We start from the raw sequence: 12,299 nt of genomic DNA on the forward strand, positions 1-12,299 counted from the left end.
ATTGTGCTTTGTGGCGCCAGGCCACTAGCCCCCATTTCTGAGACGATCCGGCATTTGTCTTCGTTGGCGTCAACACACTGCCTCATTTGGGCCCTGGTGACAGGTGATTTTACTTATCTCTGAACGCTAGAGATAACTGGAAGCACTAGTCCGTCACTGATAACACAGCTGTTCGGACTATTTTCTTCTAGTCCAGTTGTGCGGTTCTTTGCATGGACGGGACATGTCCTTCTGTTGCCAACTGAATTTGGCACCCCCTTACTGCCAGTGGGTGCAGATCAGAGAACCTTTTAGGTATGAATTTTCAAACGGGTACTGTTCTGATAGCAAAAATTGTTCACGCAGCCTATCGCAATTTGTAGAGATCTAGAATGACATATCTATCGCACGCAACGTCGGAATTTGTCAGTCTTCATAACACAGCAGACACCGGGAATGGTATGGTGTGATCATGAGCGCGCAATACAATTTATAGCTACATGCGTGGATCGCCGATCGAGTGTGGACTGGGAATGGTCACCCGGCGACTTGGTATCACGCTTGCCTTCTTTCGTTGACGTTTCGATCTGGTATACACTGGCGACTACTTCCCAACAGTTCTGCGCTATAGAAGCAAAAGTCCCCGGAGGCCATGAGATGATCAACATCCTTGAAATTGCACGGTGCGTAGTCCGATGGCGTAGTCCGATGGTGTGTATGAGATACAGTAGTGGTACAGATGCAACTTGAAGATTTATGGGTGGACAGAAGGTAAATATCTTTTAAATAAGAAACCTCATGCTAAGGGGGACTTGATCAATGTGACAGTGACATGGATCAGCGAAGATCTATGGGAGAGTCGGGTGCGTTTGCACGACGTTTTCGAGGAAAACGATGTAGTTGATCAATATAAACGTCGTCATAGCTGCGAAAGACGCATATGCCGTGGTCATGATCCGTCAGAGTGGCCCATACGCAATGCCACATCTGGTCTTCAACGAAGCGAAATGCGACTCCGGTGTGATTCTGGTCCCACCGTTGTTCCCTCTCTCTCGACTCGAATGCCTTGTCTGTCAAGGTTATGAGAGCACAATCTTTGATTGTCCACTGTACGTGCGCTTGCCCTGTTGTGAGAAGCTGCTCTAGAGACGAGTCCATTTCAAGTTCCTTTGGAAGACCTCTGCCAGGTAAATATTGTTGAGCATTTTTTTTGACACCAGCGGAGGTGAATACACACACCTATGAACAGGGTCATAACCATCAACAAGAATTTGAAATGTAGTGTTGTCCGAGAAATCCAGGGTTAAAGTAGGATGTTTTGAAGAACGGCTTAGTTTCCTTAGTACCTTTCCGACTAGAAGGCTCGGATCAACTCCAAGGCTTTGTAGCCGTAGAGGTACTGGATGACAGCGAGATTTGGAGGGAGATGGCAGAGGGGGAGTGCATAAGGCTGTGCCTTGGTTAGCCATTGTTACTACTGATGGCGAGACAGTTTTTTTTTTTAAATGTTGCGAGATCTTATACCGTCGTCGCTGTGGACGATGACAATGGCATCCACATGTGATGTGTCCACATGCGATTGATCGATAAAAAGTTACCCACAACCAGCGTAAGCGAGGATAAAAATGATAAAAAGATGACACTGACGAGATTCGAACTCGCGAGGTTTCCCATCACGGATTGGCACTTGACCTAAACGTGACGCCGTAACCACTTGGCTACAGTGCCATGTTTAAATGATTTCCTGTACAAGATATGGAGAGTTAAATAGTTGTGGATGGGCATTTTGTTAAGCCTCTTCTTTGAGTCACTACGCTTTGTTAGCGCGTCGTATTGTCATCACTCAGCAATGCATCAGACGCATTCTCGTCCTATCGGACCACGTACCCTTCCCCGGTCACAATCGCCACTACCACCGCTCATCCTAGCAGAGACTCGTCCATTGGCAATTCGCAAAATATCTCATGATCAGCCAGCTTTACACCCTTCATCTGCTTCATCATCTCCCCCATTGGGCTCTTCTCCAGGTCCATCGCGTCCTCAGATTCCTGGAGCTCTCAGTTCAGGCCCGAGGCCTAACCAAAGACCTAAGCTTCATCTACCACTCGCACTTGATGGTGGTACCAGCAGTGCAGGTTATTATGAAGGTCCTGCACACATTCCACCTGGATTGGATGGTGAGAACCCAGGCAACGTAACAGTTCGGCCTTTCTTGACTGTGCAAACACCACGTCCTCCCGAGCCTATCGACAGTAGCGATAACAGCATTGCTCAGCTAATTGCTGAATTTGACAGGACCACCATAGAGTCCTATACCTATACGCCTACGGAAGAGACATCAACCAATTATGGCTCTAATAAATGGTCGGACAGTGTTTTAGAAGTCCTCTCACGACTTGGCGAAGGTCAGGGTGGAGCTGTCCATAAAGTCAGAGATCGGCGTAACAACTTCATCTTGGCCCGCAAGACAATTACTACTCGCGAGGCGCCTTTAAAACAGCTCGAACGCGAGTTGTCAATCTCTGCGACGTCCAAACACCACAACATAATCCGTTTTCATGGCGCCTATATGTCACCATCGTCTAGTGAAGTCAAAGTCATGATGGAATATTGCGCTGGCCGCAGCTTGGAAGCCGTTGGAAAGCGAATCAAAGAGAAGAATGCGCGTATCAGCGAAAAAGTCGCTGGACGTATAGCCGAAGGGGTAATTATTGAAGCTTCTTTTTATTTTAGCCATACTCATTCATTCACCAGGTTTTGCAAGGCCTGAGTTATCTTCATTCACTCAAAACCATCCATCGGGACATCAAACCATCCAATATCCTGTTAACTGGTGAAGGTGTCGTTCGTCTTTGTGATTTCGGTGTCTCCGGAGAGCTTGTCCGCTCTATGGCCGGAACCTTCACTGGCACTAGTTTCTACATGGCTGTACGTCCGTTCCTCGATTATACATATCCATCACCACTGATGGTCACTATAGCCGGAGCGCATCAGCGGAAAGGAATATAGCATCCGAGCTGACGTGTGGTCCACTGGAATCACCCTTTTGGAACTTGTACAGAATCGATACCCATTTCCCGAAGACCTTACTTCCATTGAACTGATTGTCTATATTACCCAGGGACAGGTAGGTACTTGGAGCCTGTTGTTAAATCTTGCTTACATCAGAATTATTCTCTAGCCACCTCAACTGACTGATGAGGAAGGTGACAACATTGTATGGAGTGATGAGATGAAAGATTTTATTCGACAGACGTAAGCTCTTGTCCACTCTCCTGTTGCGTATCGTCGTGTCAACGTTCGCCGCAGTTTGATTATTGACCATCAAAGTCGCCCTACACCGGGAGGAATGTTGTCTCATCCTTGGATCACCACCATCATGAAGCGAGAGGTGCCTATGGCTCGCTGGATCAGTCAAGTTTGGGACTGGCCTAAACCATCTAGAGAAGCGTAAGATTGTTTGATCTAGGTACCGATGAGTACTGACCCTGATACACAAGCAATTCGAGACCGCCTTCAAGCCGCGGTGCTGTCGACAGAACACCATAGATTCCTTATTTCACTCAAAATGTTTCGTTGTCATCCTGATATATCTTGTTTCTTCATCGCATCCCCTTTGTCACTGTGCCTATTTTGTACACACCACTTGCACTGCTCTCTGTACATCTTTCCATCATACGGCTACTATACCATCGCACAGCACAGAAAGGAACGGACGCCGATTACATGCTTGACTGATGTTGTATATCTGTGTTATTAATTCATGTGCACATCGTAGCTTCAAGCGTGCTGCATATTAGCTGGACCAATGCATGATTAGTACCCTGGTCCCCGACTCCCACGTTAATTAGTGGGGGAAGGCTCGTCGAATCTTGAAGCTCCCAAACCTCGTCTCCTTCGTAAGCACGCCCTTCGCTTTGGACACACTGTTAATACCATCTGTCAGCCCAGTGCGCTGGTTGCAAACACTTGGGCTGCATGCTTTAGTGCATGAGACCTTCAAGTTCGTTCGCAGACCATCAAATAGCTAGCGAGATGGGTCTTTTTCATTAGCAAGATTATGCTATTGAAGGCACGATTCAGATCAGGCTTATATTGAACAAGATAACCCGTTCCGCCTCATCATCCATCCCCAGAGCTTTTCCTCATCTGTTGACAATCTAATCCATCTTTCGTATCTCCTTCGGGATCGGTTCTGCGCCGAGCGCCATTGTTTCTGCCGGTTTGTTTCAAAGTTTGAACTCATTTGTAACCGTGCCGTTCGGTGTGATGTCTGCCCAAAGGTGCTCATTGACGCGCTCGTCATCTTGATATGTCAGTCTGTCAAGATAGCCAGACCAATGTGACAAGTAACCAGCTCATTGTCCATTCCACCTTTCGTTCGAAGAGGGACGGGACCCTCAGGTATGTGTATCATTTGCAAGCGAGGTCCTCAAGTTAATGTGCGCTGCCGTTGTGTCTTACCAGAATCAACCAACGCTTTGTCCACGGCATTCGACCGGAAGTACATGCTTTCGTTGATGCATTTATCCTACAGTACAGTCGGTAAAAGAGGCGAGAGGAGGGGAAGCCATGTACCACGACCCTGGGGGATAACCAAGCTGCTGTCGGGTCTACGGCAGCCTTTCGGTCAAAACACGGTCATTAACTCGTCGACGCGTTTCACGACGATCTGTAGACAATCCTACCAGAAGTGGACGGGAGAAAGATGATGATCAGATGGTCAGCAGGGCACATTGAAATCCCAGGCAACCAGGCCGCAGATGAACAGGCAAAGAGAGCAGCGCGAGGAGAGTTTTCAGCCACACGTATGATCTACCAAGATCACTCCTAAGGAAGGGACGCACCCTCGCGACACTTTCCACCAGAAAATCTACACTCAAACAACTCTTCAACAACGTTGTCAAGAACGAAGCGCGAGAAGTGACGCGTAGATTTCCCTGTCACACAAAGCTCCGAAGCGTAGAACCCTCTACTCCATCAAAACACTTTGCTAGTATCATCAACGAACTGACCCGTCGACACAACTTCGAGTCACACATGTTCCAACTCAGAACCGGCCACATTCCTTTGAACAAGCACCTTCACGTACACGTGCATGCACTCTCAAGCAACTACTCAGCGACCGAAAGTGCACCAAGAAACTGCTCACCTTCATAGCTCAAAGCAAGCGTTTCGAAACCATCTTCGGCAACGTAACCCCACCCGCAGACCGCAGAGAAGAGAACTGATAATTCACGGGACACAAGATCTGATCCTTCAAAGCGAACATCACGCTCGTCTTGAAGGTGAAGGAGGCGAGCTGGAATGCAGACCCAAATATCAGATACCGGTCAGATTATAGTCGCGTTTTCCTCGATCAAGAATCTATACAGGCCATCCCTGACGCACTATAAAGTAATGAGGTTGTGTGGAGGTGGAGTGTTGGTCAAGATCTCTTTCTGCGATATAATGGGCCGAGGTACTTGCTATTTTTCCCCATCTTGTGGTATCTATAATACCTCTCCAGGGATCGTACAGAGCTCACGGAAGGGGCGTTCCGTCTGTTTGTCGAGCACTGCCAGGTAGACCCCTTTTCATACTATTTGCAGCCATCTGCGGAATCATCCCCGACTTCAGGGATTGCATGACTTCCTTCTGTGACGAGTTTCTCAAGGCTTCTACACTAAATTTGGGTTCCATTTCGAGCGCAGACCCGAATCGTACTGACATCGACAATGTGAGTGGAGCCACTTTCACGTAGATGGCACATATAACATTTGAAAACAGTTTCTCGACGAAGAGAATCATCAATGACATATTGGCCTCCATCAGCTCCCGGATATCACTTTCCCAATACTAAGCCATCCCGATGGTCTACATGGAAAAGTGACCTATTGTAGGGCCTATGATGTCCGTCTCCTACATGTGGTTTCCCGACGGAACATTCCAGAAAAATAGTTTATATCAAACGTCCGCAGTCATCTCGTCGCTGGTAGAGACTGTTGTGCTGCCAGTGAAGTATGCGATTCTCTTTGACAAGCGACGAGTATATCATTAACTGATTCCCCACAGACTTAGAGACAGTCGGGAGCATATTGCAATGATCGCTAGACCACAGCAGTCACGGTATGCATGTTTTGGAATTTTAATGCGGGGGACGCTGTTGTGCAGTCGTGTAAGTAGTGAGAAAATGTGCACGCTTAATTACAAGGAAATGGTTGTTTTTCGGGCGGAAGCCTGACAGGGGCAACCCGGCCCCGACCTGTGCAAAAGTGAGCCAAGGTGAGCTGCAATTCCCACATCAGTAGGAGTGAATGCGAAGCAGCGAAATGAGCATCGATCTTCATCGTAGTGGCCGCAAAGCGACGCATCGAGGCGAGGCTAGGAGCAGTTTGCAACAGAAGTAGTAGGAAAGCATCCGAGCACGAGTGCGGGCATTTCTGTCAATACAACAGGCATCCGCGTCAATGCAGGCATCCATGTCGGTGCGGACATCTGCATTAGTGCGTGCATCCGCGGCCACGAAAGTGCGGGAATTCACGTCACGACAAGCAGGTGTTGACAAAGACGGTACTCTCGCTCGCCACAGGTAGAAGGCGTTATGGCCTCCGCTCATCAGGTTCTCTGGTGAGAAACCCAACGAGATTTCACGACAGTGAACTTCCTATACGAGCACGAGTAGAGCTAAAAGAGCAGTGCTCTATACTCGTGGCCGGCTTCCCCGCCGGACCTGTTTTCATTGCATGCAGATACACACAAGGATCTGAGCCATCAGAGCTCACCGGAGTTTGTGGCAGAAAAGAAAATCTGAAAGGTGGCAGGCCGCAGACATGGCGCGAGATCTTGCTGGGGTGTACCCTGGATGCTGTGTGGTAGGAGGAGAAGAGAAGCCACATGCTGCACAGCCGCTGCACGCAAACCTCATTCTAACCCTGCACTCCGAGTACCCCGCTCCCAGTTAGAATTCCAAGCAATGGTGAAGAAGACTTAGACAATAGATCGAGCCAGGGATGCTGAGAATAAGTCTGGAGTTCACTGATGGGCGGTGGTAAGAAGTCTCCGATTGACAGACTCAACAGAAGGAATAATTCAGGATCTGTTTTCATATACGGGGCCGATACTTACTATGGCTCAACATTTTGATCCGTCATTTTCTTTGCCCGCGTGGAGCACCACGATGGTTGAGAGTTCCGCAGGCCAACTTTGTCTCATTCAAAGAAGTTGATACATCAACAATGCAAGCAACGTTGTACCAATTCGACGGAGCGCTAGATATGCAAGTCTTTGCAATGTACCTGACGAGTTGGTGACCATAAGGTGACCATCAAAGAAGCCTTTCCCAAGTCACTCTGACAACTTCTCAGTGCTCTATTCCACATGTTATCTTAGTAATTAGGATGACAAAATTGCCGTCTTACCGTGTCCTGACTGACCGAGACCGTGCCTTCTTAGAAAAGCCCGAGCTTTGCATTCATGTTGGGCTGTCGAATAAGCGGGTTCAGAACACCATACTGAGGCATACTTACCTACGGTCGGAACCTCGAAGTCCAAGCCCTTGTCTATGACCTCTTTCAGGAGTTCAGGGCTCAGCACGAAATCCCTAAGGAACGAGGAGACCAATCAGAGGGGCATGGTTTACGACAATATTGAGACAGAATGAACCTGAAGCCGGAAATTTTCCTCTCAGTGTTGTTGTCGCCCTCGCGGTCTGCTGCCGACGCCGCTGCCTCGTTGACAGTAACAGCTAGAGCTGTGCCATTAGGGATGACATCGTGCTTATCCTGATGAAGTTCAATAAGTTCCTCGTTATCGTGGGAACTCATGGTCGTGTAGAAAGAGAGTAGCCTGAGGGTACCGGTCAAGTCGTCGGAGACTAGTTAAACTGGTCCGACCGACTGACTCATCCTAATTTGGACACTTAGATTTTGAAACATTACAGACCCTTTTGTTGACCACATCGCCATAAGTACTAAGTGGTTGGTTTGAGAACCATGCCACAAGCGCTCAAGTTTTATTGTATCCTTCACAGCCAACATACAGTTTTATAGACTCCTTCGACATTAGTACGCCGAACCCTTCGGAAAACCTTATTACTAAAGATGCACCTCTCAGCTCGTGCGACGCAGCCTCATGCTCAGCTTGACTGTACTGCACCTGCTGGACCCATACAAAGCCTCGAATGACTATCAGACTAGAATACACGCTTCCAGATACATCAACCAGTCACACGACAGCAAGGAGGAGGAGGAGAGCAACAATAATCTTCCACCATAATAATGTGCCACTCCGTGTGGGCGGGTCAGAAGAACATAACATTCCGTAGTAGTGACGAGGTACGCAGTAACACCAGCCACTTGGCTATGTTGGAATTTTCTGATATTAGTAGCCGAAGTCGATGCATCTGATGAGCTAGCTGCGAAAGGTATCATATTGATATCGATATGTCCATCTTGCTCGCCCGATTTGCTTTTCACGACAAGTGCACCCCAAAACGCGTTGTTGAAGCACTTATAGTCAGGAACGTGGCGTTACAGTGTAAATTTCCAGAATTGGGCACGTTGCCCGACGCGCGCTCGCATGCATTTTCGGACTGGCGCAGATTGCGCCTTTTTTTCACCCCGATCAGGCATGGGTGACCTAAATTCTGTAGAACATTTGCCACCCATTGCTTTATCGTGAAACTTTCTTGTGGGCCCGGATCAGATATAATAGCGGCTTTGATTTCCATTTTCAACTTCCTCGAGTTCAGGGAGCACCCTGATCATTTTGCAATTTACCACATAGATTTTCAGGGTCGTCATGCTTCGAATACGTTGAATATGGTTGCAGGTACAGCGGGCAACTTGTAAAGCACCCTAGCCACGATGTGATAGAAAACACGCTACTTGAAACACTGTTAAAGACGTCAATATGACACACGATTTGCTCACTTAATATGACCATAAACCCTGAAGAATGAATATCAAGTTCACGAACCTCAGGGCTGTACTCACCACCCATCAGGTGTTCTGACGCGACTCACAAGCCAGCGTGCATAATTTCGTCATCATATTACAGCCATCTGACCAGCAATGTGGCTCGCAGGGAGACAGCTGGACAGTGCGAATAAACGTACCAACGTTCAGGTATTCCCCTGTAGCTTGATATGACTAAACCCCGTCACAAGCTCAAGCACGTTTAGTTTTCAGGGCTATCATGATACGTCAGTTCGCTCCAAGCAAACCTTGATCTAATCGCTTCCAGAGCGATACCAGAATTCATTATAGCATCCTTTTGATAATTCATGCACTCACCTGAAGGACATTATTCATCTGAAAGTAAGTTGCAGCATGCCCTTCACTTACGCGAGCTTTATGCTAGCTCGATAAATCCATGGTACCCACAGTGGGTCCTGCAATCATTCGTTATCAAAGGTCGACCATACATTTACCATACCTGAATATTTGTCTATCCTTATGATAGAGACCGTCGATTGTTTCCAGTGGCTCATCCACATTCCCGTGATAGGTCATAGCAGAACTGCACCAGCGCCAATCGGTCGGAAACTCTTCTAAAACGCCGCGATGCAGGTTCGGAATTAGTTACACGAGGACGTTCCCATGTATTTGAAAAGTACTGGATACGCACTATTGCCTCTGGGCCTGCTGTAGAATACGAGAGAGAATACGAGTTCCCCCCAACGTTCTGGTAAATGAGGTAATTCATCCCGCGCAGAGATTTAGTGCTCTCATCAACTTGTGAGATCCACGTACTAGTAGGGCGCGAGAAATGAACGAGAGATTAGCTGTGCAAAAGGTAAATTACAATGGCTCTCAAACGTGGACGACGACCGAGAACATAGTACTCGGGGTATAAACACGCGAGACATCCCCAATCGATACATGTTCGGAGGATGTAAGGATCCGTGATTTATCGAGTTCGCGCCTGGAATCTCCACGACGCTGTGCAGATTATTGGAGTGGCATATTACCACTCAATCTGAGGAAGCATGCGAGATGGTCATTTCTCTACTGCTGGCTATGCAGGCTGCGGAAGGGTTGAATCCTGGCCTGCCGCGGGGCTTACCTGTAACATAATAATACACTGCTAAAAACTGCAGCAGCAGGTGTTGCGTTCAGTTCCGACCATTGAACCTGACTCTTTGACAAAGGCGCGTCGAGGGTTCTTAGCGAAATGTGTATATATACTCAGCTTTGGCCCTCGGAAAGCGTTTGTTTCCGAGATAATGACATAAGACGATCGAACGATTTAGTGATTTTAACGGTGCATCACTCACGTCTATCAACGACACAGCTTGGAGGCTGCCAATCAAGTTCTGGCCACTGCACCGGGGTTATGCAGGTTTCTATCAGCTTCGAATTCATGGAAATGAGCCCGCTAATTTAGGCAAGTCCTCGACTCCTCGCCGCATCACACCAAGAACACCGAACAGCGCATCACTCAAGATCAGATCCTGGAGGCCGATCCAGACCAAGCAAAAATTGGAAGCGACAATTGAGTTCTTAGAGGGGATGGCCAAAATGATGCTCAAATATTAATGTCATGACGGATCTTTAAGAAAAATCAAAGAGAAACATGAATCTTATGGGTATCTAGGGTGATGATCATTAGATGAATGTGCCACTAAATGCCTCTCCTGGGGGTGTGGGAACTGAACAAGATAACATTCAGTACAAGAATGGCAACAACCCAAGGAATACGTACAAAAGGATCCATGGGGTTTACACTCGGCATCATTTGAGGCTGGCTCCAGTGCTGAGGGGGTGGTTGGTGGTTCATAGATCGCATATTAACATGGTGCTGAGATTGAGGAGGGGGAACGTGTCGTGAGGGAGCTGGTGAATGTAAATGAGTAGCTGGGGTAGCGTAAGCAGAGTCGTATCGGTGAGGAGGGTATGGCTGCATCTCGGATATCATTGATAAAACATTGGAATTCTGATTTGGATGCACGGGGTAACCTTGTGGAGCTCTGCATATTTGTTAGAACAGAGCGAAATTAAAAAGAACTTCAAGACTCACATCTGACGTCGCGCAGCATCGGGTTCTGGCCCGAGCCTGAGATGAGGGTCTTCCTCGTATTTCACTTGAGGTACTGGAGCAAAAAGATCACTGAAACACGGGTTTTTGGTCAGTCAATAATACGTATAATGGAAGATGCACATGCCTGTGTCGACGGGACATTGGAGGTTGGTTGTAATCGCTAGATACACGAGCTTTTGCAGGCGTGCTGTCCCGAGTAGGAGGTGTTGAAGTCTCCGACAGTCCTGATGAATCGGCAGTGGATGGACGCCCGTCGACACTATCTTTCCGAGATGTTGATTTCTTGCGGGTGGGAACGCCTTCTGGCCATGTGCACTGGACAAGTGTTTTAGCTAATTTTTTTTTTGAAAGACTATATGACGATGCGCACGTCTCGCTGCCCATGAGTGCATCGCATGCAGTTAGGTTTGGCCTCGTCACACTGAATTGGAGAATGAATAACGTGTTTGAGTTAAAGTATGGAGTGGCATACCTTTATTTTTTTGACTCGACATGTCATACAACCAGTCTTGCTTCTTGTATACTTGGGACGCTTCCTTTGTTGTGGCTCTTGACGTTGCTGGGGCGCTATGAGATGAGCATGCCCAGGAGCGTGAGCGGAAGGTGGATAATAGGATGCTGGTGGAAGGTAAGCGTTAGGGGCGGAAGAGCTGTAGAAAAGATGTTCAATGAGAATGAAAGCAAACATAAGGACATTGACTGACTATGCCATGCTTTCTGCCATACGATGAATAGGAAGTATGGGAGGTAGATTTTCGTGAGGAAGATCCTTCATCGTTTTATACTAAATCTTGTTAGAAGTAAGAAGCAGAGAAGGTTAGAAGGGTGGAAAATGGACGGGGACACCATTGTCACGGACCCGGGAAATCGGTCTAAATCACTAAAATTCTGATCTAAGGGTCGTGGATGCGTCGTAAGTGCATTTTAAGACTTGCCATAACAAATTTCGTATAGGAAGGTGGGGATTTTTTTAATCAATTTCCACACATCATTGGCGCATCATGTTTCTTTGCGTGTTGGGAAAAATCTGAAAAAAAAACGAGGAGCAGCACGAGCGATCTCCTAGATGAAAGGGTTGTTCATTGAAAGAATATTAATGTCTTTCAGGCGAAAGAAAAGAATTCAATTCAGGTCCTAAACCTTAGAGGTACCGGCCATTTTTACACCAAAATTTGACGATCCAATTTCCTTAATTGTATTTTCAGTTCTGATGCGCTACTCTAATTTAGGTAATTCGTCGGCCATCAACATTCCGGACTGTCCTGACATGTGGTCGATCCTTTAAGTGACACATCGCG

General features: G+C 47.4%; 4 protein-coding genes and 1 non-coding gene across 5 annotated transcripts; 1 reads left to right on the forward strand and 4 right to left on the reverse strand.

Annotated features, from left to right (window-relative positions):
* Positions 1-385: 385 nt before the first annotated feature.
* Positions 386-1,577, reverse strand: F5147DRAFT_832284 (uncharacterized protein). Its single transcript, XM_041443807.1, has 2 exons — positions 1,219-1,577; positions 386-1,159 (listed from the first exon to the last, which is right to left on the reverse strand). Exons 1-2 carry the CDS (start codon positions 1,446-1,448, stop codon positions 817-819), a joined length of 573 nt encoding a protein of 190 aa, XP_041299399.1. The 5' UTR covers positions 1,449-1,577; the 3' UTR covers positions 386-816.
* A 39-nt stretch (positions 1,578-1,616) lies between these two features.
* F5147DRAFT_t9 lies at positions 1,617-1,707 on the reverse strand. Its single transcript has one exon. It is a non-coding gene; the product is annotated as a tRNA-Leu (tRNA).
* A 55-nt stretch (positions 1,708-1,762) lies between these two features.
* On the forward strand, positions 1,763-3,809 carry F5147DRAFT_664662 (kinase-like domain-containing protein). Its single transcript, XM_041435031.1, has 6 exons — positions 1,763-2,683; positions 2,734-2,907; positions 2,960-3,106; positions 3,161-3,234; positions 3,289-3,429; positions 3,480-3,809. Exons 1-6 carry the CDS (start codon positions 1,829-1,831, stop codon positions 3,526-3,528), a joined length of 1,440 nt encoding a protein of 479 aa, XP_041299400.1. The 5' UTR covers positions 1,763-1,828; the 3' UTR covers positions 3,529-3,809.
* Positions 3,810-7,146: 3,337 nt separating this feature from the next.
* F5147DRAFT_664675 (uncharacterized protein) lies at positions 7,147-7,829 on the reverse strand. The gene is made up of 4 exons (XM_041435032.1): positions 7,624-7,829; positions 7,488-7,561; positions 7,380-7,424; positions 7,147-7,329 (listed from the first exon to the last, which is right to left on the reverse strand). Exons 1-4 carry the CDS (start codon positions 7,782-7,784, stop codon positions 7,322-7,324), a joined length of 288 nt encoding a protein of 95 aa, XP_041299401.1. The 5' UTR covers positions 7,785-7,829; the 3' UTR covers positions 7,147-7,321.
* Positions 7,830-10,460: 2,631 nt separating this feature from the next.
* F5147DRAFT_664681 (uncharacterized protein) lies at positions 10,461-12,062 on the reverse strand. Its single transcript, XM_041435033.1, has 7 exons — positions 11,706-12,062; positions 11,474-11,651; positions 11,372-11,422; positions 11,126-11,316; positions 10,981-11,070; positions 10,666-10,930; positions 10,461-10,612 (listed from the first exon to the last, which is right to left on the reverse strand). Exons 1-7 carry the CDS (start codon positions 11,774-11,776, stop codon positions 10,544-10,546), a joined length of 915 nt encoding a protein of 304 aa, XP_041299402.1. The 5' UTR covers positions 11,777-12,062; the 3' UTR covers positions 10,461-10,543.
* Between the last annotated feature and the right edge of the window lie 237 nt (positions 12,063-12,299).

The sequence above is a fragment of the Suillus discolor genome (genome assembly GCF_016758755.1).
Source record: "Suillus discolor strain FC423 chromosome Unknown F5147scaffold_2, whole genome shotgun sequence".
Lineage (NCBI taxonomy): Eukaryota > Fungi > Basidiomycota > Agaricomycetes > Boletales > Suillaceae > Suillus > Suillus discolor.

Excerpts from the sequence above, each read along its gene's own strand:
- F5147DRAFT_664662 (XM_041435031.1), top strand. The coding sequence starts at position 1,829 with ATGCATCAGACGCATTCTCGTCCTATCGGACCACGTACCCTTCCCCGG. Across the intron at positions 2,684-2,733 it reads CTGGACGTATAGCCGAAGGG|GTTTTGCAAGGCCTGAGTTA; the intron begins GTAATTATTGAA and ends TTCATTCACCAG. Across the intron at positions 3,430-3,479 it reads CCTAAACCATCTAGAGAAGC|CAATTCGAGACCGCCTTCAA; the intron begins GTAAGATTGTTT and ends CTGATACACAAG.
- F5147DRAFT_832284 (XM_041443807.1), bottom strand. The coding sequence starts at position 1,448 with ATGGCTAACCAAGGCACAGCCTTATGCACTCCCCCTCTGCCATCTCCC. Across the intron at positions 1,160-1,218 it reads GGTTATGACCCTGTTCATAG|AGGTCTTCCAAAGGAACTTG; the intron begins GTGTGTGTATTC and ends TTTACCTGGCAG.
- F5147DRAFT_664675 (XM_041435032.1), bottom strand. The coding sequence starts at position 7,784 with ATGAGTTCCCACGATAACGAGGAACTTATTGAACTTCATCAGGATAAG. Across the intron at positions 7,562-7,623 it reads AGGAAAATTTCCGGCTTCAG|GGATTTCGTGCTGAGCCCTG; the intron begins GTTCATTCTGTC and ends CTCGTTCCTTAG. Across the intron at positions 7,425-7,487 it reads CTTCGAGGTTCCGACCGTAG|CTCGGGCTTTTCTAAGAAGG; the intron begins GTAAGTATGCCT and ends ATGAATGCAAAG.
- F5147DRAFT_664681 (XM_041435033.1), bottom strand. The coding sequence starts at position 11,776 with ATGAAGGATCTTCCTCACGAAAATCTACCTCCCATACTTCCTATTCAT. Across the intron at positions 11,423-11,473 it reads GTCGAGTCAAAAAAATAAAG|TGTGACGAGGCCAAACCTAA; the intron begins GTATGCCACTCC and ends TCTCCAATTCAG. Across the intron at positions 10,931-10,980 it reads GATGCTGCGCGACGTCAGAT|AGCTCCACAAGGTTACCCCG; the intron begins GTGAGTCTTGAA and ends ACAAATATGCAG.